The sequence below is a fragment of the Delphinapterus leucas genome, chromosome 10 (assembly GCF_059928025.1).
Source record: "Delphinapterus leucas isolate spDelLeu-1000000601 "Yukka" chromosome 10, BTC_Dleu_Yukka2, whole genome shotgun sequence".
Classification (NCBI taxonomy): domain Eukaryota; kingdom Metazoa; phylum Chordata; class Mammalia; order Artiodactyla; family Monodontidae; genus Delphinapterus; species Delphinapterus leucas.
This window is the reverse complement of record NC_143138.1, coordinates 73237073-73260814: the sequence shown is the minus strand read 5'-3', so window position 1 is coordinate 73260814 and position 23742 is coordinate 73237073. Positions and strand designations below refer to the sequence as shown.

Here is a 23742-nt window from a genome sequence, read left to right as displayed (position 1 = left end):
AAGACATTCTATTCTGTTTTATTGGCCTTTTGTCTATCCTTGTATCAATACCACACTGACTTAATTACAACAGCTTAATTGTAATAGCAATAATAATTCTTGATTCCCGGTAGAGCATGTCCTCCCACTCTATTCTTCATCAAGTTTCTTGTTTGTTCTTGGCTATTAGTATTTTCATATAAATTTTAGAATTAGATGATCACAGCCCATAAAATAACGTTTTGGGATTTTCACTGAGATTGCATAAAATTGATAATAAACGTAGAGAATTAGCATCTTTCCAATATAAATTTTAGAATCAGTTTTTCACATTCTGCAAAAATCTGTTGGAATTTTGATTAGAAATGCATTAAATAGATGGAGAGAATCAGTACATACACTGTGGAGTCTTCCAGTTCATGATATATCATTTATTCATTTACCTCTTCTTTAACATCTCTTAATACTTTATAATTTTCTCTGTAGAGGTCGTGCACATCTTTTGTTAGTTATATTTTCAGGTACTTGATATCTTTTAATGTTATATTATATCTTAAATTTTTCATCTTATCTTAGTTACTTGAATACAAAAATACAATTAACTTATATTAATAGACCTTAAAAAAATAGTTTGAGATTTACAAAAAGAACCTAGTAGATAGTACAGAGAGTTCCCATATTACACACACATCCTCACACACTCAATTTTCTCATTATTAACATCTTACACTAATATGGTGCATTTGTTATAATTATTAAACCAATATTGATATATTATTAACTAAAGTCCATAGTTTATTTAGATTTCCTTAGTTTTTACTGAAAGCCCTTTTTCTATCTCAGGAACTCATCTGAGATACCACATTGTATCTAGTTGTCATGTATCCTTAGGCTTCTCTTGGCTCTGAGAGTTTCTTAGGTTTTCCTTGCTTTTGATGTTCTTGATAGTTTTGAGAAGTAGGAATTTGTCTGCTATTTTTCTCATGATTAGAACGGGGTAGTCGGTTTTTTGGAGGAGAATCACAAAGGAAAAGTGCCATTTTCATCACATCATGTCAAGGATACATGTTATCAACATGGCATTTGATGTTGAGCTTGATCACCAGGCAGAAGTAGTGTTTATCATGTCTCTCCACTCTTTTCTCCCCCTTTCCATACTGTCTCCTTTGGAAGGAAGTCACTGTATGCATCCACACTTAAGAACCGGGAGTTGTGCTTTCCTCCTTTACAGTAGGGTAGCTACATTATTTATTTGGAATTATTCTGCATAGGAGACTTGTTTCTTCTCCGCTGCTTTTTAATTTATTCAATCGTTTATTTATATGAACTTATGGATATTTATTTTATACTTTGACTATAATATAAAATTTATTTTTATGTGCAAAGTAATAGCTATCACTAAATTTTTTCTTAATTAAAAAATTTTATTTAAATATCTTAACTTTAAAATTTATATGTTTTTTTTTCTCTTTTTAATTTTAACAGTTTATCCGAAGATTCTTTTGGAATGTCTACATATACTATTTTATAACTAGTAGTTAATGACAGTTTTGGTTTTGTCCTTATCAAACATTACACATTTCCAAAACTTTATTTTCTTTGCTACAATGGACTGGTTAGGATATTTAGTACAATGTTGAATAGAAGTCATCTTGATCCCCAATCTCAAAGGGAAAGGCTTCAAGATTTCACTATTAAGTATGAAATTTGCTATAGGTTTTTTATAGGTTCCCTTATGAAATTAGTAAATTCTCTTCTATGGGAGGATGGGGAGGATGCATTGGGAGATTGGGATTGACATATGCACACTACTATATATAAAATAGATAACTAGTAAGAACCTACTGTATAGCACAGGGAACTCTACTCAATACTCTGTAATGACCTATATGGGAATGGGATCTAAACAAGAGTGGATATATGTATATGTATAACTGATTCACTTTGCTGTACAGCAGAAACTAACAAAATATTATAAATCAACTATACTCCAATAAAAATTAAGTGAAAAACATTACTGTGAATGCATGTTGAATTTTATCTTTTTTTTTTTTTGCATCTATTGGGATGATCTTATGCTTTTTCTCCTTTAATCTATTAATATAATTGATTACATGAATCAGATTTTATTAGGTTAATTTCTACATGCAACATAATACATATATGATGCATTCTGCATACTATATATATTATATACATATACAGCAAATATGTAAGCTATAGAGGGTAAAGATATTCAACTTCTCTATTCAGGTAAATCTGTTGGTTTTAAAGGTTTTTGTTTTGTTTTGGTTTGGTTTTGCCATTCACCCCTAAACTCTTTCTAGACAATTGCTGTATGCTAATGGTAGGCAAAAAAAGTGGTACTGTCACTGAAGATGCAAAACAAAATAAAAGATGCTAAAATCTTTGTCAACAAAGATTCAAAAATTAAATACGTAAGAATAAAAAATGTAAAATCTTTTCAAAGAAAAAAATTTAAAGGGTTGCTGAACAAAAGCTGCATATTTCATCATCATTTTCAGTCATCTACATGGACACTCAAGAGTACCTTTCTGTTAAGTCAACTGCAAGTGAAAACTTTTAAAAAGCTTTGTTTCTGGTATAAAAATCTGCAATTGTGTGGTATGAAGCTGAATAAATAACCCTACAGTTATTGAAATACCCATGTGGTTTGGGTAATATGAAATATCAGTTAACGATGTGAGTCAGATTGAAATTTGAGAGAGTATTAGAAATTGTTACTGGTTCTCTTTTTCATAATGCTTTAGATTTTCTATATGGTTTAATATATCTGGAGTTTCTTCTGTAGGAATCCAAACGCCGGATGAGTTACTTTTTAGATGTATTTCTATTTCCTCCAGAAGACTTAACTTTAAATTCAGCTGTCCTTATGTGGCCTTGGAAAATTAATCCCATCTTTGATGAAAATGATGAGGTGAATATATTTTTCAATATGTATTTTTGTATTATGATATTTTAAGCACAGTGTTCATTTAATTTTCATACATACTTGCCATCTACCTTTAAAAATTATCTTCATGTGTCCGTATGATTTTGGGGTTAGCCACATTTATGGCCCTGCAGGCTTAGGCTTAACCCACAAAGTTGTAAAGAGTGGGACTGACAGGGCTTCCCTGGTGGCACAGTGGTTGAGAGTCCGCCTGCCGATGGAGGGGACATGGGTTCGTGCCCCGGTCCGGGAAGATCCCACATGCCGCGGAGCGGCTGGGCCCGTGAGCCATGGCCGCTGGGCCTGCGCGTCCGGAGCCTGAGCTCCGCAACGGGAGAGGCCACAACAGTGAGAGGCCCGCGTACCGCAAAAAAAAAAAACAAAAAAAAGTGGGACTGACATTAAAAAAGTCAGAACTATTTACAAATAATAATTGTAAGCTCTGTGCTATTAAATCACTTAATACTCACAAAAATCCCAGGTGCTCCTATTTTCCCCATTTCATAGATGAGAAAAATGAGTTTCAGAGAAGTTAAGTAACATTCCCAGGAAGAAGTAGCAGATTCAGGATTTTATATAAGACTGAATATAGTTCAGATTTTGAAAAAGTCCTAATGTAAACTAGTTTCTCCTAAACTGGGAAGTGAGATGGTATAGTAGTAATGAAAAGCATGGACTTCAGTTAGATAAGCCAGAGTTCTAATCCAGATTTTGACTTTTATGATTTTGTGACATTGGACATGCCTCTTAACCTCTATATGCTTAAATTTCTTTACCTCTGAAATGAGGATACTAATACTTGTGGTAATATAGGTAGAGTGTTTAATAAATCTTGACATAACAAGTGCTCAATATATGGTAGCTTTTATTATTTTCCCAGAATCTGTTAAATAGTTAAAGTATCTATTTAATAAATAAGAATTGTTACAGTCACTTCAGAGATATAGGAAAGTTTTTCTGTGTGGTTTTGTGGTTTATTATTCTTTTCGTTTTTATATCAGTCAATGTTTTATTTTTGTACAATGTTTTATTTTTACTTCGCTGATGCTTTTTGTTACTGTATAAAGCATTCGGATTTCTGATTTGATGATTCTTTGCTTTGTAACAAAATAGTTAACATGAATAATTTTCTTTTAAAGCTCCTTGAGAATGCTAAACATAAAAAAGAAAATGAGCTAATAGAAAAGAGAGAGAAACTGATTTTGGAAGTAGAAAAGGAATCACGCCGCATGGAAGAGTTTGCAGAATTTGCAGAACTGGACCACATGCAGCAGGTCTGATAAATATAGACAGTAGCTATGACAGGCTGGTAGATTAATACAGGACATGTTTCTGTAATATAGAAAAACCTGTGCTTACTAAGGCAAACAGAGTCCTGACTCTTAGGCCTGGGACTGCTGCTAATTATGTAATCTTTTTTTGTGATTTAGTTTTCTATTTGTAAGATAGACATAACCATACCTTTTGCTCTGTGTCATGGTAATGTTGTGAAGTTGATGTTTAAAGTTGCTATATAAATGCAAGGACATAGCCTATGCAGTATTATATAATTTTATTTTTATAACATTTCTTGGGTATTTCTTGAAATAAATAATTATTTGCTTTCAGTATGTGACAGATGTAAGACAACTACAAAAACGTATTCAGGAATCTGAAGAAGCAGTTCAATTTATTAATAAAGAAGAGGAACTTTTCAGATGGGAACTGACAAAATATCCTGAACTGGATAAATTAAAAGTTAACATTGAGCCCTATCAGAAGTTTTTTAATTTAGTTTTGAAGTGGCAACGAACAGAAAAACGGTAATTTCTGGTAATGTAATAAAAAATTAAGTAAAGATATAAAGAGATTTATAAAATGTACATTGATTTTTGTTGTTGTTGTTGGCTAGGTGTTTAAAAGTAGGATTTATCTGTCCATTTGAAAGAGAAACCAAATATTATATAGGAGAAGCATCAAATGTTGCTAAGGCACCACCTAGCCTTACTAATATAATATCTAAAGTCTCACCTGGGTTTTCCAGAGTTGATTAATTTTTTAATCCAATTAATTCATTTGACTCATTCATTTGACACTAAGAATTAGAAGTATGGAGTCAAATCAGCATTTCATCTGGATACTGTTAGTTGTCCGTTTACAGTCTGATTCATATTTTTGCACCTGCAGCATAGCTGAAATTGTGTTTTTAGTATTGTCTGTCATCGTTCTATCTGTGTGACTGAGAAAAACTGTTAATTGCTCGTGTTCTCAGTTGTTTCTATTATAAAATGAAGGGCCTAGCCTAAAGAATCTCTAAGACCTTTTCACACACCAGAAGTCTCTGAGTTTAATATTTTTTTAATTAAAATATCCTATTGTTTTCACTTAATTTTAATTCTGTTTTTAATCATTCTTCCTTAGTCTTTTTTTAAAAATAAATTTATTTATTTATTTGTTTATTTTTGACTGTGTTGGGTCTTCATTGCTGCACGCAGGGTTTTTCTAGTTGCGGCGAGCGGGGGCTACTCTTCGTTGTGATGTGCGGGCTTCTCATTGCAGCAGCTTCTCTTGTGGAGCACGGGCTCTGGGCGCGCAGGCTTCAGTAGTTGTGGCTCGTGGGCTCTAGAGCACAGACTCAGTAATTGTGGCTTGCGGGCTCTAGAGCACAGACTTAGTAGTTGTGGCGCACAGGCTTAATTGCTCCACAGCATGTGGGATCTTCCTGGACCAGGGGTCAAACCCGTGTCCCCTGCATTGGCAGGCAGATTCCTAACCACTGCGCCACGAGGGAAGCCCCTCTGAGTTTAATATTACTTTTTCTTTCAATTCAGGTGGATGGATGGAGGGTTTTTGGACCTTAATGGGGAAAGCATGGAAGCTGAAGTAGATGAATTTTCCCGAGAAATTTTTAAGACTCTGAAATTTTTCCAAACAAAGCAAAAGAAGGAATTACAAGAAAAAAGAAAGGCAGCAAAAAGACGATCTCTGGGAGAAGAGAAACTTGAAGAAGAACCAAAAGAGAATCCTACTATTACTATGTGCACTGCAGTAATGGAGCAGATAAAGGTTATTAAGGTATAAACACATTTAATGACATTTTTAAAAGCCCTGGTAGAGTTGTTTGCATCAAGTGCTAGTGAAGAGAAATGGAAAAACTGGAAAGCAAAACCAAAGCTGAACCTAGAAAACTTGACCTATTAATACATGCTTCATTCTTTCCTGATGATGTCATCGAAATCAATCCCTTCATAGAACAATACTTAACAAATAGAAAAGACTGTAATGACCAGTTACAATGATTTGAAGAGGGTAAAAAATTACTAGAATAAACAAGTTAGCCTATACTATGGGCAGCAACCCAGGGTACCAATTAGCTGAGAAAGGTTTGGAGTCACACTACCTAGGTTTATATCACAATTCTGTGCTTGGTAATGGCAATATGCCACTTGTGCAAGATATTTAACTTCTCATGCCTCAGTCACCTCATTTATAAATAGAGGATAATAACAGTTTTTGTGACAGTAAATAATACATCTACGTTCCCAAGGCAGTACTGGCAGTGGTTCTAGTGGTAGTGCCAAGTTTCCACTGTCGGCATGCTCAGAGTGCAAACTCTGCTTTTCAACATTGTTCCTGTCTGTGTCTAGCACTCTCAGATATACTATGAGCTACCTGAAAAATTTTTTAAAGTAATTACTTAAAATTTTTTTCAATATTTAATAAATTTTCATGGTTTAAAAATATAAAAAGATATACCTGAACGGTCTCCTTGCTGTGTTTCTCACCTGTTATTAGGTTATCAATGTTACTACTTTCTGTTGTATACTTCAGAGTTTTTTTACATGTATAACAATGTGAATATATATTCTAATCCTTCCATCTTTTTACATAAAAATAGCATACTGAAAAAAAATAGCATACCGTTTATATTATTTCCCCCCTTTGTTTTAATTTATCTTGGAGACCTTTTCTTATTGTATATAGAGTGTTTTCATTCTTTTTTACACCTATAAATATTATATATTGGTGTAAAATTTCTGTGTGTGAAGGTGTGACTGTAAGGTAAATTGCCAAAGAGTAAATTCCAGGTTAAAATCTACAGTTGAATTACCTTCTGTATGGGTTTTACCAGTATGTACTCTCACCAACCTTGACAACAGAATATCATCAAACTTGGGTGTTTGTTAATCTGCTAGAAGAATTTCATTTTTCTTATTACATAAAATGTTAAGCCTAAATTAATATATTTAAGAATATTTTGTATTTCTTTGCCTGTGAACTATTTGGTCTTCTTGTCTATTTTTTAAATTGAATTAATGGTCTTTTTCTTACTGATTTCTAGTCCTAGAAACAGGAATAGGGAGATTAGGCTTTGTATGTTAATATTAATAGTATGTTAATATTTTATTGAAGATTTTTGAGATTATGTTCAGAAGCGATGTTGGTCTTAATTTTCTTTTCTTGTAATATCTTTGTCAGGTTTTGCTATCAGTATTATGTTGGCCTTATGAAACAAATGGGAAGTTTTATCTCTATTTTCCAAAAGAGTTTTGTATAAAATTATTATTATCTCTTTCTTAAATATTTTAGAGAAACGTTTACTAGTGAAACCATTGACCTGGAGCTTCATGGGAAGGATTTTGAAAACAGTTTTAATTTTTAAAATAGATATAGGGATATTCAGATTTGTGTTAATTTTGTGTCAATTTTGGTAAATTGTATTTTTCAAGGAATTTTTCCATTTTCTAAAGTTGTTAAATTTATTGCCATAAAGTTGCTCATAATATTTATTTATTATCTTTTAATGTTGGTGGAATCTATAGGGATAACTCCTTTTTCATTCCAAATATTAATTTAATTTTCTCTCTTTTTTCTTAATCAGCCTAGTTAGGGATTTAGTTATAGTTTATTGTTAACATTTAAGCCTTTGGTCATTTTTGTTTTGTTTTGTTTTGTTTTGTTTTCTGGTACGCGGGCCTCTCGCTGTTGTGGCCTCTCCCGTTGCGGAGCACAGGCTCCGGACGCGCAGGCTCAGCGGCCATGGCTCACGGGCCCAGCCGCTCCGCGGCATGTGGGATCTTCCCGGACCGGGGCACAAACCCGTGTCCCCTGCATCGGCAGGCAGACTCTCAACCACTGCGCCACCAGGGAAGCCCGCCTTTGGTCATTTTTTAATTTATCTAAATGATATTCCTCCTTTCCTTTCTTATCAGTACCATCCATTATTCCTATCTTCATAACAGTGCATCATCATGTACTCTGAAAGTCATCTTGAAATGGAAGATAAACAAATTGTCCCATACCACTAGTAGTATCGCTAAATTTTTTCCTTGCTATTTTCTTTTCTTTTCTTTCCCTTTTTTTTTTGGCCGCAGCATGTGTAATCTTAGTTCCCCAACCAGGGATAGAACCCATGCCCTCTGCAGTGGAAGCACAGAGTCTTAACCACTGGACTGCCAGGGTATTCCCATCCTTACTATTCTCTTCTTATTCTTTTTAGCCTCTTAATGTTGGAAAGTCTTAGGGCTAAGTCATTGGTCCGTTTCTTTCTCTACCCTCACTGTCTTGATGATTTCATCAATCTCATCAAAAATATAGGTGACTTTAAATACCATCTATATGCTAGCAACTCCCAAATGTTTAACTCCAGTCCAGACCTTTCTTCCAAACCCAAGATTCATATCTATAACTTCCTACTTGTAATTTTCCCTTGGATGTCCAATACACATGGCAAACTCAAAATTCATTTTTCCCAGTGACACCAATCTGGTCCAAATTACATCTTCTTTTACATCTATTTCTACATAAAGGTCCTGTTGGGACTCCCTGCTTCTACCTTTGCCCCAACCCCTACCCCATTATCTATTTAAAATATAGCGACTAGGGACTTCCCTGGTGGCACAATGGTTGGGAGTCCACCTGCTAGTGCGGAGGATGTGGGTTCTAGCCCTGGTCTGGGAGGATCCCACATGCTGCGGAGCAGCTGGGCCCGTGCACTGCAACTACTGAGCCTGCTGCCTAGAGCCCATGCTCCGCAACAAAAGAAGCCACCGTGGTGAGGGGCCCACGTACCACCACAGCAGCAAAGACCCAACACAGCCAAAAATAAATAAATAAATTAAAAAAAATATATATAGCAACTAGAGTAAACTTAAGTCTATGGTTCTCCAATTTAAAAAAATTTACCTTATTAATTATTATTTACAAAAAACATGAAAACGTGACTGTCATACAAAAATAAAAATGAACATGTGTCAAATATTTTATTCTATTTATTAATTAATGGGAGAACCACTAAGGTGGTAAGGCTGGTTCAAAGAGCATTTGAGGGGCTGAGTATTTATAGACAATTTAGTAAAGGAATGTTGGCAAAAGTTGCTAGTATTGATATAAGGCTGGTTAATGTCATACAGGACAATAAACTCTAACATTTGGAATTATCCTTCTTATTAGACAGGAATTACTTGCATTTCTACTGGTCAAATCTACAAGTTAACATGTAATTTCTCAGTCTGGGACTTTAAGTAGTAAACAGTGAGTTGAACAAAATACACTCTTTAAACAGTTAAATTTTCCTTAGGTGACCCTGTACCCCATATGGCATTGAAAGGACATACCACCTCCCTCTTTTTCCCCAAGTTTTTAAATAATTTTTATTAACGTCTGCTGTAAAACCCCAAATTTGGGGAAACAGGGCCCTATAATATGGTACTGGAAACAAAGTCATTGCTGGGTAATGTTGGTTGTTTGCTTTCTTTTTTAAAATTATTTTATTTTATTTTATTTATTATATAGCCGGTTCTTATTACTTATCTATTTTATACATGTTAGTGTATATATGTCAATCCCAATCTCCCATCATCCCACCACTCTCCCTTCCCCCCGCTTGGTGTCCATACGTTTGTTGTCTACATCTCTGTCTCTATTTCTGCCTTGCAAACCAGTTCATTTATACCATTTTTCTAGAATCCACATATATGTGTTAATATACGATATTTGTTTTTCACTTATATATATATATATATATATATATATATATATATAAGTGGACTTATATATAAGTCCATGCCACTCTCTCACTTCATCCCAGCTTACGCTTCCCCCTCCCCGTGTCCTCCAGTCCATTCTCTACATCTGCATCTTTATTCCTGTCCTGCCCCTAGGTTCTTCAGAACCTTTTTTTTTTCTAGATTCCATATATATGTTTTAACATATGGTATTTGTTTTTCTCTTTCTGACTTAATCACTCAGTATGACAGACTCTAGGTCCATCCACCTCACTACAAATAACTCAATTTCGTTTCTTTTTATGGCTGAGTAATATTCCATTGTATATATGTGCCACATCTTCTTTACCCATTCATCTGTCGATGGACACTTAAGTTGCCTCCATGTCGATGGCTATTGTAAATAGAGCTGCAGTGAATATTGTGGTACATGACTCTTTTTGAATTATGGTTTTCTCAGAGTATATGCCCAGTAGTGGGATTGATGGGTCATATGTAGTTCTATTTTGAGTTTTTTAAGGAACCTCCATACTATTCTAAATAGTGGCTGTATCAATTTACATTCACACCAACAGTGCAAGAGGGTTCCTTTTCTCCATACTCTCTTCAGCATTTATTGTTTGTCGAATTTTTGATGATGGCCATTCTGACGGGTGTGAGGTGATACCTCATTGTAGTTTTGATTTGCATTTCTCTAATGATTAGTGATGTTGAGCATCCTTTCATGTGTTTGTTGGCAATCTGTATATCTTCTTTGGAGAGATGTCTATTTAGGTCTTCTGCCCATTTTTGGGTTGCGTTTGTTTTTTGATAATAAGCTGCATGAGCTGCTTGTAAATTTTGGGGATTAATCCTTTGCAAGTTGCTTCATTTGCAAATATTTTCTCCCATTCTGAGGGTTGTCTTTTCGTCTTGTTTATGGTTTCCTTTGCTGTGCAAAAGCTTTTAAGTTTCATCAGATACCATTTGTTTATTTTTATTTTTATTTCCATTTCTCAGGAGGTGGTCTAAAAGGATCTCGCTATGATTTATATCATAGAGTGCTCTGCCTATGTTTTCCTCTAAGAATTTGATAGTCTGGCCTTACATTTAGGTCTTTAATCCATTTGGAGTTTATTTTTGTGTTTGGTGTTAGGTAGTGTTCTAATTTCATTCTTTTACATGTAGCTGTCCAGTTTTCCCAGCACCACTTATTGAAGAGACTGTCTTTCCTCCATTGTATACTCTTGCCTTCTTTATCAAAGATAAGGTGACCTTATGTGTGTGGGTTTATCTCTGGGCTTTCTATCATGTTCCGCTGATCTATATTTCTCTTTTTGTGCCAGTACCATACTGTCTTGTTTACTGTAGCTTTGTAGTATAATCTAAAGTCAGGGAGCCTGATTTCTCCAGCTCCATTTTTCTGTCTCAAGATTGCTTTGGCTATTTGAGGTCTTCTGTGTTTCCATAAAAATTGTGAAGTTTTTTGTTCCAGTTCTGTGAAAAATGCCATTGGTATTTTGATAGGGATTGCATTGAATCTGTAGATTGCTTTAGGTAGTATAGTCATTTTCACAGTGTTGATTTTTCCAGTCCAAGAACACAGTATATCTCTCCATCGTTTGTAGCATCTTTAATTTCTTTCATCAGTGTCATAGTTTTCTGTATACAGGTCTTTTGTCTCCATAAGTAGGTTTATTCCTAGGTATTTTATTCTTTTTCTTGTAGTGGTAAATGGGAGTGTTTCCTGAACTTCTCTTTCAGATTTTTCATCATTAGTGTATAGGAATGCAAGAGGTTTCTGTGCATTAATTTTGTATCTTGCTACTTTACCAAGTACATTGATTAGCTCTTGTAGTTTTCTGGTAGCATCTTTAGGATTCTCTATGTATAGTATCATGTCATCTGAAAACAGTGACACATTTACTTCATCTTTTCCGATTTGGATTCCTTTTATTTCATTTTGTTCTCTGATTGCTGTGGCTAAAACTTCCAAAACTATGTTGAAGAATACTGGTGAGAGTGGACAACCTTGTCTTGTTCCTGATCATAGAGGAAATGGTTTCTTCAGTTTTTCACTATTGAGAACGATGTTGGCTGTGGGTTTGTCATATATGGCCTTTATTATGTTGAGGTAAGGTCCCTCTATGCCTATTTTCTGGGGTTTTTTATTATAAATCGGTGTTGAATTTTGCCAAAAGCTTTTTCTGCATCTATTGAGATGATCATATTGTTTTTCTCCTTCAATTTGTTAATATGGTTTATCACATTGATTGATTTGCATATATTGAAGAATCCTTGCATACCTGGGATAAACCCCACTTGATCATGGTGTATGATCCTTTTAATGTGTTGTTGGATTCTGTTTGCTAGTATTTTGTTCAGGATTTTTGCATCTATATTCATCAGTGATATTGGTCTGTAATTTTCTTTTTTTGTAGTATCTTTGGTTTTCATATCAGGATGACGGTGGTCTTGTAGAGTGAGTTTGGGAGTGTTCCTTCCTCCGCAATTTTTTGGAAGAGTTTGAGAAGGATGGGTGTTAGCTCTTTTCTAAATGTTCGATAGAATTCACCTGTGAAGCCATCTGGTCCTGGACTTCTGTTTGTTGGAAGGTTTTTAATGACAGTTTCAATTTCATTACTTGTGATTGGTCTGTTCATATTTTCTATATCTTCCTGGTTCAATCTTGGAGGGTTATATCTGTCTAAGAATTTGTCCATTTTTTCCAGGTTGTCCATTTTATTGGCATAGAGTTGCTTGTAGTAGACTCTTAGTATGCTTTCTATTTCTGCGGTGTCTGTTGTAACTTCTCCTTTTTTATTTCTAATTTTATTGATTTGAGTCCTTTCCCTCTTTTTCTTGATGAGTCTGGCTAAAGGTTTATCAATTTTGTTTATCTTCTCAAATACCCAGTTTTTTGTTTTATTGATCTTTGCTATTGTTTTCTTTGTTTATATTTCATTTATTCCTTCTCTTATCTTTATGATTTCTTTCATTCAACTTACTTTGGGTTGGTTTGTTCTTCTTTCTCTAGTTCCTTTAGGTGTAAGGTTAGATTGCTTATTTGAGATTTTTCTTATTTCTTGAGGTAGGCTTGTATAGCTATAAACTTCCCTCTTAGAACTGCTTTTGCTGCATCCCATAGGTTTTAGATCATCGTGTTTTCATTGTCATTTGTCTCTAGGTATTTTTTGATTTCCTCTTTGATTTCTTCAGTGATCTCTTGGTTATTTAGTAACGTATTGTTTAACCTCCACATGTTTGTGTTTCTTACATTTTTTCCCCTGCAATTGATTTCTAATCTCATAGTGTTGTGGTCAGAAAAGATGCTTGATATGATTTCAGTTTTCTTAGATTTACCAAGGCTTGATTTGTGACCCAAGATGTGATCTATCCTGGGGAATGATCCATGTGCACTTGAGAAGAAAGTGTAACCTGCTGTTTTTGGATGGAATGTCCTATAAATATCAATTCAATCTGTTTGGCCTATTGTGTCATTTAAAGCTTTGTTTCCTTATTAATTGTCTGTCTGGATGATCTGTCCAGTGGTGTAAGTGAGGTGTTCAAATCCCCCACTATTATCATGTTACTGTCAATTTCCTCTTTATAGGTGTTAGCATTTGCCTTTTGTATTGAGGTGCTCCTGTGTTGGGTGCATATATATTTATAATTGCTATGTCTTCTTCTTTGATTGTTCCCTTGATCATTATATAGTGTCCTTCCTTGTCTCTTGTAACATTCTTTATTTTAAAGTCTATTTTATCTGATACGAGTATTGCTACTCCAGCTTTCTTTTGATTTCCATTTGCATGGAGTTTCTTTTTCCATCCCCTCACTTTCAGTCTGTACGTGTCCCTAGGTCTGAAGGGGGTCTCTTGTAGACAACATATATATACGGGTCTTTTTTTTTGTACCCATTCAGCGAGCCTGTGTGTTTTGGTTGGAGCATTTAATCCATTCACATTTAAGGTAATTATCGATATGTATGTTCCTATTACCATTTTCTTCGTTGTTTTGGGTTTGTTTTTGTAGGTCCTTTGCTTCTCTTGTGTTTCCCACTTAGAGAAGTTCCTTAAACATTTATTATAGAGGTGGTTTGGTGGTGCTGAATTCCCTTAGCTTTTGCTTGTCTGTAAAGCTTTTGATTTCTCTGTTGAATCTGAATGAGATCCTTGCTGGGTATAGTAATCTTGGTTGTAGGTTCTTCCCTTTCATCACTTTAAATATATCATGCCACTCCCTTCTGGCTTGTAGGGTTTCTGCTGAGATATCAGGTTTTAACCTTATGGGAGTTCCCTTGTATGTTATTTGTTGTTTTTCCCTTTTTGTTTTTAATAATTTTTCTTTGTCTTTCATTTTTGTCAGTTTGATTACTATGTGTCTCAGCATGTTTCTCCTGGGTTTATCCTGCCTGGGACTCTCTGCACTTCCTAGAATTGGGTGTTTATTTCCTTTACCATGTTAGGGAAGTTTTCGACTATAATCTCTTCAAATATTTTCTCAGGTCCTTTCTCTCTCTCTTCTCCTTCTGGGACCCCTATAATGCAAATGTTGGTGCATTTAATGTTGTCCCAGAGGTCTCTTAGGCTGTCTTCATTTCTTTTCATTCTTTCTTCTTTATCCTGTTCCACGGCAGTGAATTTACCATTCTGTCTTCCAGGTCATTTATCCGTTCTTCTGCATCAGTTATTATGCTATTCATTCCTTCTAGTGAATTTTTTAAAATATATTTATTTTATTTATTTATTTTTGTCTGAGTTGGGTCTTCATTGCTGCACACGGGCTTTCTCCAGTTGTGGCGAGTGGGGACTACTCTTCATTGCAGTGTGCGGGCTTCTCATTGCGGTGGCTTCTTTTGTTGAGGAGCACGGGCTCTATGCGTGAGGGCTTTAGTAGTTGTGGCATGTGGGCTTAGTAGTTGTGGCTCATGTGCTCTAGAGTGCAGGCTCAGTAGTTGTGGCGCATGGGCTTAGTTGCTCCATGGCATGTGGGATCTTCCCGGACAAGGGCTCGAACCTGTGTCCCCTGCATTGGCAGGCGGATTCTTAACCACTGTGCCAACCAGGGAAGCCCCTTTCTAGTGCATTTTTTATTTCGGTTATTGTATTGTTCATCTCTGTTTGTTCTTTAATTCTTGTAGGTGTTTGTTCTTTAATTCTTCTAGATCTTTGTTAAACATTTCTTTCATCTTCTCGATCTTTGCCTCCACTTGTTTTCCGAGGTCCTTGATCATCTTCACTATCATTATTCTCAATTCTTTTTCTGGAAGGTGGCTTATCTCCACTTCATTTAGTTGTTTTTCTGGGGTTTTATCTTGTTCCTTCATCTGGTACATGGTCCTCTGCCTTTTCATTTTGTCTGTCTTTTTGTGAATGCGGTTTTCATTCCACAGGCTACAGGATTGTAGTTCTTGCTTCTGCTGTCTACCCTCTGGTGGACAAGGCTATCCGGTTGATTGCTTTCATATCTGAATAAAAATTGTTATGTACTTATTATTTTATCATTAGTTTACTGTTTTTTCTTTGTTATTGGCTTGAATTTTTAATGATAGATTTATTGAGATATAATTCACATATAAAAGTTCACCTTTTAAATTATGCAGTTCAGTGGTTTCTTAGAATATTCACAGAGTTGTGTGATCATCACCACTATCTAATTTTAGAACAACTTCCTTGCTCCAAAAAGTAAGCCCCTGACCATTAGTAGTCACTGTCCATTCCCTCCTCCTCCCAGGCCCTGGTGTCCTATGAATCTACTTTCTGTCTCTATGGATTTATCGATTCCAGACATTTCATATAAATGGAATCATGTTGTTATATGGCCTTGGTGACTGACTTCTTTCTTCCTAGCATGTTTTCAAGGTTAATCCATGTGGTAATATGCCTCATACTCCATTCTTTTTTTTTTTTCTTTTTTTAAATATTTATTTATTTGGCTGCGCCTTAGTTGCGGTCTTAGTTGCGGCATGTGGGATCTAGTTCCCTGATCAGGGATTGAGCCTGGGCCTCCTGCATTGGGAGTGTGGAGTCTTAACCACTGGACTGCCAGGGAAGTCCCCATTCTTTTTTATTGATAAATAATATTCCATTATATGGATATACCACATTTTGTTTATCCATTCATCACTTAATGGACATTTGTGTTGTTTCTACTTTTTAGCCATTATGAGTAATGTTGCTATGAGTATTTATGTACAGATGTTTGTGTGCTTATATGTTTCACTTGACTTGGGTGTATATGTAGAAGTGGCATTGCAGGGTCTCATGGTAATTCTATGTTTAACTTTTTGAGGAACTGCAGACTGTCTTCCGAAGTGGCTGCACTGTTCCCACTTGCAATGCATGGGAGTTCCTGTTTGTCCACATCCTTGCCAACTTGTTATTGTCCATCTTTTTTTTTTTTTTTTTTTGCGGTATGCAGGCCTCTCACCGTTGTGGCCTCTCCCGTTGCAGAGCACAGGCTCTGGACGCGCAGGCTCAGCGGCCATGGCTCACGGGCCCAGCTGCTCTGTGGCATGTGGGATCCCTCCGGACCGGGGCACAAATCCTTGTCCACTGCATCGGCAGGCAGACTCTCAACCACTGTGCCACCAGGGAAGCCCTGTCCATCTTTTTGATTATGGCCATCCCAATGTGTGTGAAGAGGTGTCTCATTGTGGTTTTGATTTGCATTTACCTGATAACTAATAATGCTGAGCATCTTTTCATATGCATATTGGCCATTTCTATGTTTTCTATGGAGAAGTGTGTGTTCAGATCCTTTGCCCATTTTTAAATTGGGTTACTTATCTCTTTTTATTCAGTTGTACAAAATCTTTATATATTCTAGATACAAGTCGCTTATTAAATATAGATTAATTGATCAGAAGTGTGCGGATTTATTTTTCTGGGCTCTCTATTCTGATCCGTTGATCTATGTGTCTGTTTTTGTGCCAGTATAATATTGTTTTGATTACTGTATCATTGTAGTATAGTTTGAAATCAGGGAACATGATACCTTCAGCTCTTTTTTTTTTTTTCTGTATTTTTGGCTGCATTTTATTTTGGTCTTCATTGCTGCATGCAGGCTTTCTGTAGTTGTGGCAAGCAGGGGTTACTCTTCATTGCAGTGTGTGGGCTTCTCATTGCCGTGGCTTCTCTTGTTGGGGAGCACAGGCTCTAGGCATGCAGGCTTCAGGAGTTGTGGCACATGGGCTTAGTTGCTCCATGGCATTTGGGATTTTCCTAGACCAGGGCTTGAACTCATGTCCCCTGCATTGGCAGGCAGACTCTTAACCACTGTGTCACCAGGGAAACCCTGATACCTTCAGCTTTGTTCTTCCTTCTCAAGATTGTTTTGGCTCTTCAGAATCTTTTGTACTTTCATACAAATTTTAGAATTATTTGTTCTAATTCTGTGAAAAACCCTGTTGGTATTTTGATATGGATTGCATTAAATCTAGATTGCCTTGGGGGATATAGTTATTTTAAAAATATTAATTCTTCCAATCTATGAGCATGGTGTATCTTTCCACCTGTTTGTGTTGTCTTCAATTTCTTTTCTCAGTGTCTTGTAGTTTTATGAATCCAGGTCTTTTACCTCCTTAATTAGATTTATTCTCAGGGGTTTTATTCTTTTTTATATGATCGTAAGTGGGGTTATTTTCTTAAATTCTCTTCCTGATAGTTCATTGTTAGTGTATGGAAATGAACCTATTTCTGTATGTTAATTTGGTATCCTGTAACTTTACTGAATTTATTGATGAGTTCTATTAGTTTATTGGTGGCATGTTTAGGATTTTCTATGTCATTATCATGTCATCTGCAAATAGTGACAGTTTTATTCCTTCTGTTCCAATTTGGATTCCTTTTATTTCTTTTTCTTGTCTGATTGCTGAGGCTAGGACTTCCTATACTATGTTGAATAAAAGCAGTGAGAATGAGCAGCCTTGTCTTGTTCCTGAACTTAGAGGAAATATTTTCAGCTCTTCACCATTGAGTATGATGTTATCTGTGGGCCTGTCATATGACCTTTAATATGTTGAGTTATGATCCCTCTGTACCCACTTTGTTGAGAGTTTTTATTACAAAAAGGTGTCGAATTTTGTCAAAAACTTTTTCTGCATCTATTGAGATAATCATATGATTTGTATTTTTTCATATGGTGTATCACATTGATTGATTTGCAGATATTGGACCATGTATGTATCCTTGGGATAAATCCCACTTGATCATGATGTATGATTCTTTTAATTAATTGTTGAATTCAGTTTGCTAATATTTTGTTGAGGATTTTTGCATCTATGTTCATCAGTGATGTTTGCCTATAATTTTCTTTTTTTGTGTTGTCTTTGATTTTGGTATCCAGGTGGTGCTGATCTTGTAGTATGAGTTTGGAAGCATTCCTTTCTCAGCAAAGTTTTTGGAATAGTTTCAGGAAAGGCAATTCTTCTTTAATTGTTTGATAGAATTCACCTGTGAAGCCATCTGGCCTGGACTTTTGTTTTTTAGGCATTTTTTATTATTAATTCAATTTCATTCCTGGTAATCAGTTTATTCGTATTTTCTGTTTTTTCCTGATTTGGTCTTGGAAGATTTTACATTTCTAGGAATTTATTAATTTTTTTCTAGGTTGTCTATTTTAGTGGTGTGTAATTGTTTGTGTAGTCTCTTATGGATCCTTTGTATTTCAATGGTGTCAGTTGTAACTTCTCTTTCATTTCTGATTTTATTTATTTGGCCCTCTTTTTTTTTTTCTTAATGAGTCTGGTTAAAGGTTTATCAATTTTGTTTATCTTTTAAAAGTACCAGCTCTTAGTTTCACTGATCTTTTCTTTTTTCTTTTTAGTTTCTATTTTATTTATTTCCACTCTGGTCTTTATTATTTCCTTCCTTCTACTATCTTTGGGTTTTGTTTGTTTTTCTTCTCCTAGTTCCTTCAGGGTAAGGTTAGACTGTTTGAGAATTTTCTTGTTTCCTGAGATGGGCTTGTTTGCTATAACCTTTCCTCTTAGAACTGCTTTTACTGTGTCCCATAGATTTTGGAATGTTATGTTTTCATTTGTCTCAAGGTATTTTTAAATTTTCTACTTGAGCTTTTCAGTGACCCAATGATTCTCTTTTTTTGTGTGTATCTGTTATACGTTTTTGGTTTGTGGTTACCAGGAAGTTCCTATATAACAACAAATAGGTGTCTATTTTAAGTTGATTTCTTAAGTTTGAACACCTTACATTTTTACTAACCCTCCAAGTGTTTTATGCTTTTGATATCATATTTTACATCTTTTAATTTTTGCCATAACTACTTTGTAGATATAGATGATTTTTACTACTTTTGTCTTTTAACATTCCTACTAGATTTATAAGTGGTTGATCCAGTATTTTTACTCTATGTTTGCCTTTACCAGTGAGATTTTTCCTTTCATATTTTTAAATTTCTAGTTTTGGCCTTTTCCTTTTCCTTTAAGAAGTCCCTTTAACACTTCTTGTAACGTCTGTTTGGTGGTGATAAACTCTTTTTGCTTGTCTGTAAAACTCTTTATCTCTCCTTCATAGATAAAGATAAATCTGAAAGATAACCTTGCCAGGTAAATTATTCTTGGTTGTAGTTTTTTTCCTTTCATCATTTTGAATATATTGTTCCACTTCCTTCTGGCCTGCAAAGTTCCTGCTGAAAAGTCTGCTCATAGTCTTATGGGAGTTCCCTTATACAGTACATAACTAATTGCTTTTCTCTTGCTGCTTTTCAGGTTCTCTCTTTATCTTTAATTTTTGTCATTTTAATTATAATGTGTCTCAGTGGGTACCTGTTTAGGTTCATCTTGTTTGGGATTCTCTGTGCTTCCTAGAGCAGGATGTTTGTTTCCTTCTCTAGGTTAGGGAAGTTTTCAGCTAATGTTTCCTCAGGTAAGTTCTCTGCTCCTTTCTCTCAATTTTCCCCTTCTGGAACCCCTATAACATGAAAGTGAGTACACTTGATATTGTCTCAGAAGTCTCTTAAACTATCCTCATTTTTTAAAATTCATTTTTCTTTTTTTCTGTTCAGCTTGGATTATGTCTAACACTCTGTCCTCCAGATCAGTGATCTGTTCTTCTATATTATTCTATCTGCTGTAGATTCCTTCTAGTGTATTTTTCATTTCAGTTAATGTATTATTTAGCTCTGATTTGTTCTTCTTTATGTTTTCTAACCCTTAGTTAAAATTCTGTGTTCATCCATTCTTCTGAGTTCAGTGAGCATCTTTATGATTATTACCTTGAACTCTTTATTGAGTAGATTGCTTATTTGCATTTAATTTAGTTCTTTTTCTGAGGTTTTGTCTTGTTCCTTTGTTTGGAACATACTCCTCTTGCCTCCTCATTTTACCTGATTCCCTATGTTTATTTCTATATATTGGATAGGACTGTTATGTCTCTTGATCTTGGAGAAGTGACATTATATAGGAGACATCCTATGAGCTCAGCAGCACACTCCCTCCTGGCTACTAGACCTTATGCTCCAGGGGTGTCCTCTATTCATGTTGCATGCTCCCTTCTGTTGTGGAAGAGCTAACTGTTGACGGCATATTGGTTGGTGGGGCTGGCCCTTGGCCTGTCTGGCTGTGATGCTCTGACTCATGCAGTTGTTGTGGGTGCCCTGGTGGGCAGGGCAGTCTCCTGGTGAGGCTGACTGTGTAGCTAGGCAATGCACCCTCTTCGGGACCACAGGTAGGTGGGGTAGGATCCCTGTGCATTTGACTATGTGGCCTGGTGGTGCAGAATTGCTGTGGGCCCCCTGGTGCACAGGGCAAGCCCCCGGCACTAATAGGCTAGAGGGAGGATTTCTAAATGGTGCTTGCCAGTGCTGGAGTCAGTCCAATAGAACAAGATCCCAAAAATGGCTGCCACCAGCATCTGCATCCCCAGGGGGAGTCCCAGAGGCCTCCTGCCTCTCTGGTAGGCGCTCCAAGATCAGCAAGTGGGTCTGACACAGGTGGCTTTCAAACTACTGTCTTTTTGCTGGGACTTGGACCATGTAAGATTTTGCCTGTGCCCTTTAAGAGTGGAATCTTTTTCCTATAGCTCTCCATCTCTCCTGAATGGAATCCCCACTGGTTTTCAAAGCCAGACATTCTGGGGGCTTTTCTTCCCAGTGCAAGACCTCCAGGATGGGGAGGCTAACGTGGGTCTCAGACCCCTTGCTCCTCGGAGAGGACCTCTGCAGTGATGATGTCCTTTTCATTTGTGTGTCACCAACCTTAGAGTTTGGCTCCTGACAAGATTGCATCTCCACTCCCCTACCCATCTTATTGTCACTCCTTCTTTATATCTGTCATTGTGGAAAATCTTTTCTGCTACTCTTCAGATCATTCTCATAGATAGTTGCTCTATAAAGTAGTTATAATTTTGTGCTGTGCTCATAGGAGGAGGTGAATTCAGGGTCTTGCGATTCTGGCATCTTGATCCCCCTCCTCCCCCATATCTTTTATTTATTTATATTATCTCAGTGGCTGAGACACTCAATACAGTGTTGATTAGAAGTATTAATAATGGGTATGCTTATCTTGTTCCTAATTTTAAAGGAAGTGTTCTAATGTCAGTATCAAAAGTGATGAACTGGGCTTCCCTGGTGGCACAGTGGTTGAGAGTCCGCCTGCCGATGCAGGGGACATGGGTTCATGCTGCGGTCCAGGAGGATCCCGCGTGCCGTGCAGTGACTGGGTCCGTGAGCCATGGCCGCTGAGCCTTCATGTCCGGAGCCTGTGCTCCGCAACGGGAGAGGTCACAACAGTGAGAGGCCCACTTAGCGCAAAAAAAAAAAAAAAAAGTGATGAACTAAGTGTTTTTGCTGGATATTTAATTTTTATTTCCAAACAGTTACATTTTAGCATTTTGTTTCAGGCTTTTTGCCATTTATGTTTTGTGTGTGAGTTTATAACTATATATTATATTATGTTGTGTTGTACTATATTTTTCTCCATATAATATATAGAATAAACTTAACTTTGTATTTCCATAATAATAATATGACAGTTTTAATTACTGTAGTTTTATCATATACTTTAATATCTTATAGAACATTTATATCCCCCCTTTTTCTTACTCTTATAGTTTTCCTGGCTATTTCTACATGTTTGTTTGTGCAGATGAACTTTAGAATAATTTTATTACTTTTTCTCCCCTTCCAAATCTAATTGGGATTTTGATTGGACTCATTAAGTATATTACCTAATTTCAAGTGTATGTGTATGGAATTCAAATGAGTGACTCATTATTGTTTCTATTTTCACCATTAGGAATACATCCCTACTGTCTCCATCCTATGCAATCCAGGAATGAGAACACGTCACTGGAAGCAGTTATCAGAAATTGTAGGCTATGACTTAACTCCAGACTCTGGAACTACAATGAGGAAAGTTTTAAAATTAAACCTTACACCATACTTGGAAAAATTTGAAGTTATAAGTGCGGGTGCAAGCAAGGTAAATATGAAGATCAACTGAAATACTTTATTTGATGAGTTTGTTAATCAAATAATCATAGTTTTTGTTGTGGTTGAATGTATAGTACTGGCTAGCAGTGGGAGGAGATGGGGTAAAGTGGTAGAAGACCACTCTTATTTTTCCCCACAAAGTGTCTGCTTCTCTATGATTTCCTTGTCCCGAATCCAGAGTAGAAATGGTTCCTTTGACCTCTTGTTAATTCTGCCACATTCTGATATGCATGGATGATATGCTAGTCTTGATATATAATTGCTCCATTAAGAATGGAAATAGATGCATGTGTGTGTGGCATGTGATGTGTGTGTATTCTAGCAGAGTAAGTAAGGCCGTCTAGTGTTCTCAAAATACACTGAAAACGTCTTCAGACTATAGACTGCAGAAAAGCCACTTTAGGGAAAATCCATCAGGTCTTTCATTCTGCTGTCTATTTTAGTACTGATAGCAGTAGTTTTCAGAGCAAGTGAATTTTTAAAAACTACATTGTCATTTTCCATAGGAATTTTTTAATTGTTTAAAAACTTTTCTAACTTACAGACAATTGCAGATTACCTTACAAAAATTGCTGTGTAATGCACTAAATTCTTTCTTCTTTTTCTCATTTAGGAATTTTCATTAGAGAAATCCATGCATACAATGATGGGAACTTGGGATGATATTGCTTTTCATATAAGTCTATATCGTGATACCGGAGTCTGTATTCTTTCTTCAGTAGACGAGATTCAGGCTCTCCTTGATGATCAAATTATAAAAACGCAGACAATGAGAGGCTCACCTTTCATCAAACCATTTGAAAAGGAGATCAAGGTATGTTAAATATGATAGTCAACTCCTAGTCATTTATAAAAACTGCAATCTTATTACATATATGCTCTTGTGAAAATAAGTCAGTTTGTTGGATAGCTTTGGTGAAATATAGAAACAGATAACTTAAAATTAATGTGAAAATATATAGAACAGATGAGCCATTAACTCTAATGATTTTTAAAAGAACAAATGATATTTTTATTAAGAAAAATCTTCTCCAGTGACAGTGATAGATTTGGAAGGAAAACGGTATTATTTAATCTAACTGTAGACAGCCTAGACCCTGTTTCATGCTATATTCTTTTTTTATTCCACTTTACTGAGTATTTTATTGACATAATCTTTGACCGAGAAACATAAAGTTTTCAAAATGTCTTTTCTTATAGGCAGAAAATCAATCTGGTTATTTTAGTAAATATAATTGTGCAAAATGGTTGGCTGAGCAGTTAAAGAATATCTGCTGTCATTATTTAGTGGATGTGGGGCAGGAAAATGGTGTTGAACATGGAGGAGAAAAGAAGAAATAAATTTTCAACACTGGTGGTGCTATAAGGAAATGGTATTAAAGTGAAAGAACC

General features: G+C 35.8%; 1 protein-coding gene across 1 annotated transcript in view; it reads left to right on the top strand.

Moving 5' to 3' along the window:
• The window catches only part of DNAH12 (dynein axonemal heavy chain 12), a 232994-nt gene that overhangs the window by 77201 nt on the left and 132051 nt on the right, over window positions 1–23742 (top strand). The window contains exons 15-20 of the mRNA XM_022572785.3: window positions 2792–2917; window positions 4072–4206; window positions 4541–4734; window positions 5743–5986; window positions 22154–22339; window positions 22964–23164. Coding sequence (XP_022428493.2) covers window positions 2792–2917; window positions 4072–4206; window positions 4541–4734; window positions 5743–5986; window positions 22154–22339; window positions 22964–23164 — 1086 coding nt within the window. The remainder of the gene's footprint in view (window positions 1–2791; window positions 2918–4071; window positions 4207–4540; window positions 4735–5742; window positions 5987–22153; window positions 22340–22963; window positions 23165–23742) is intronic.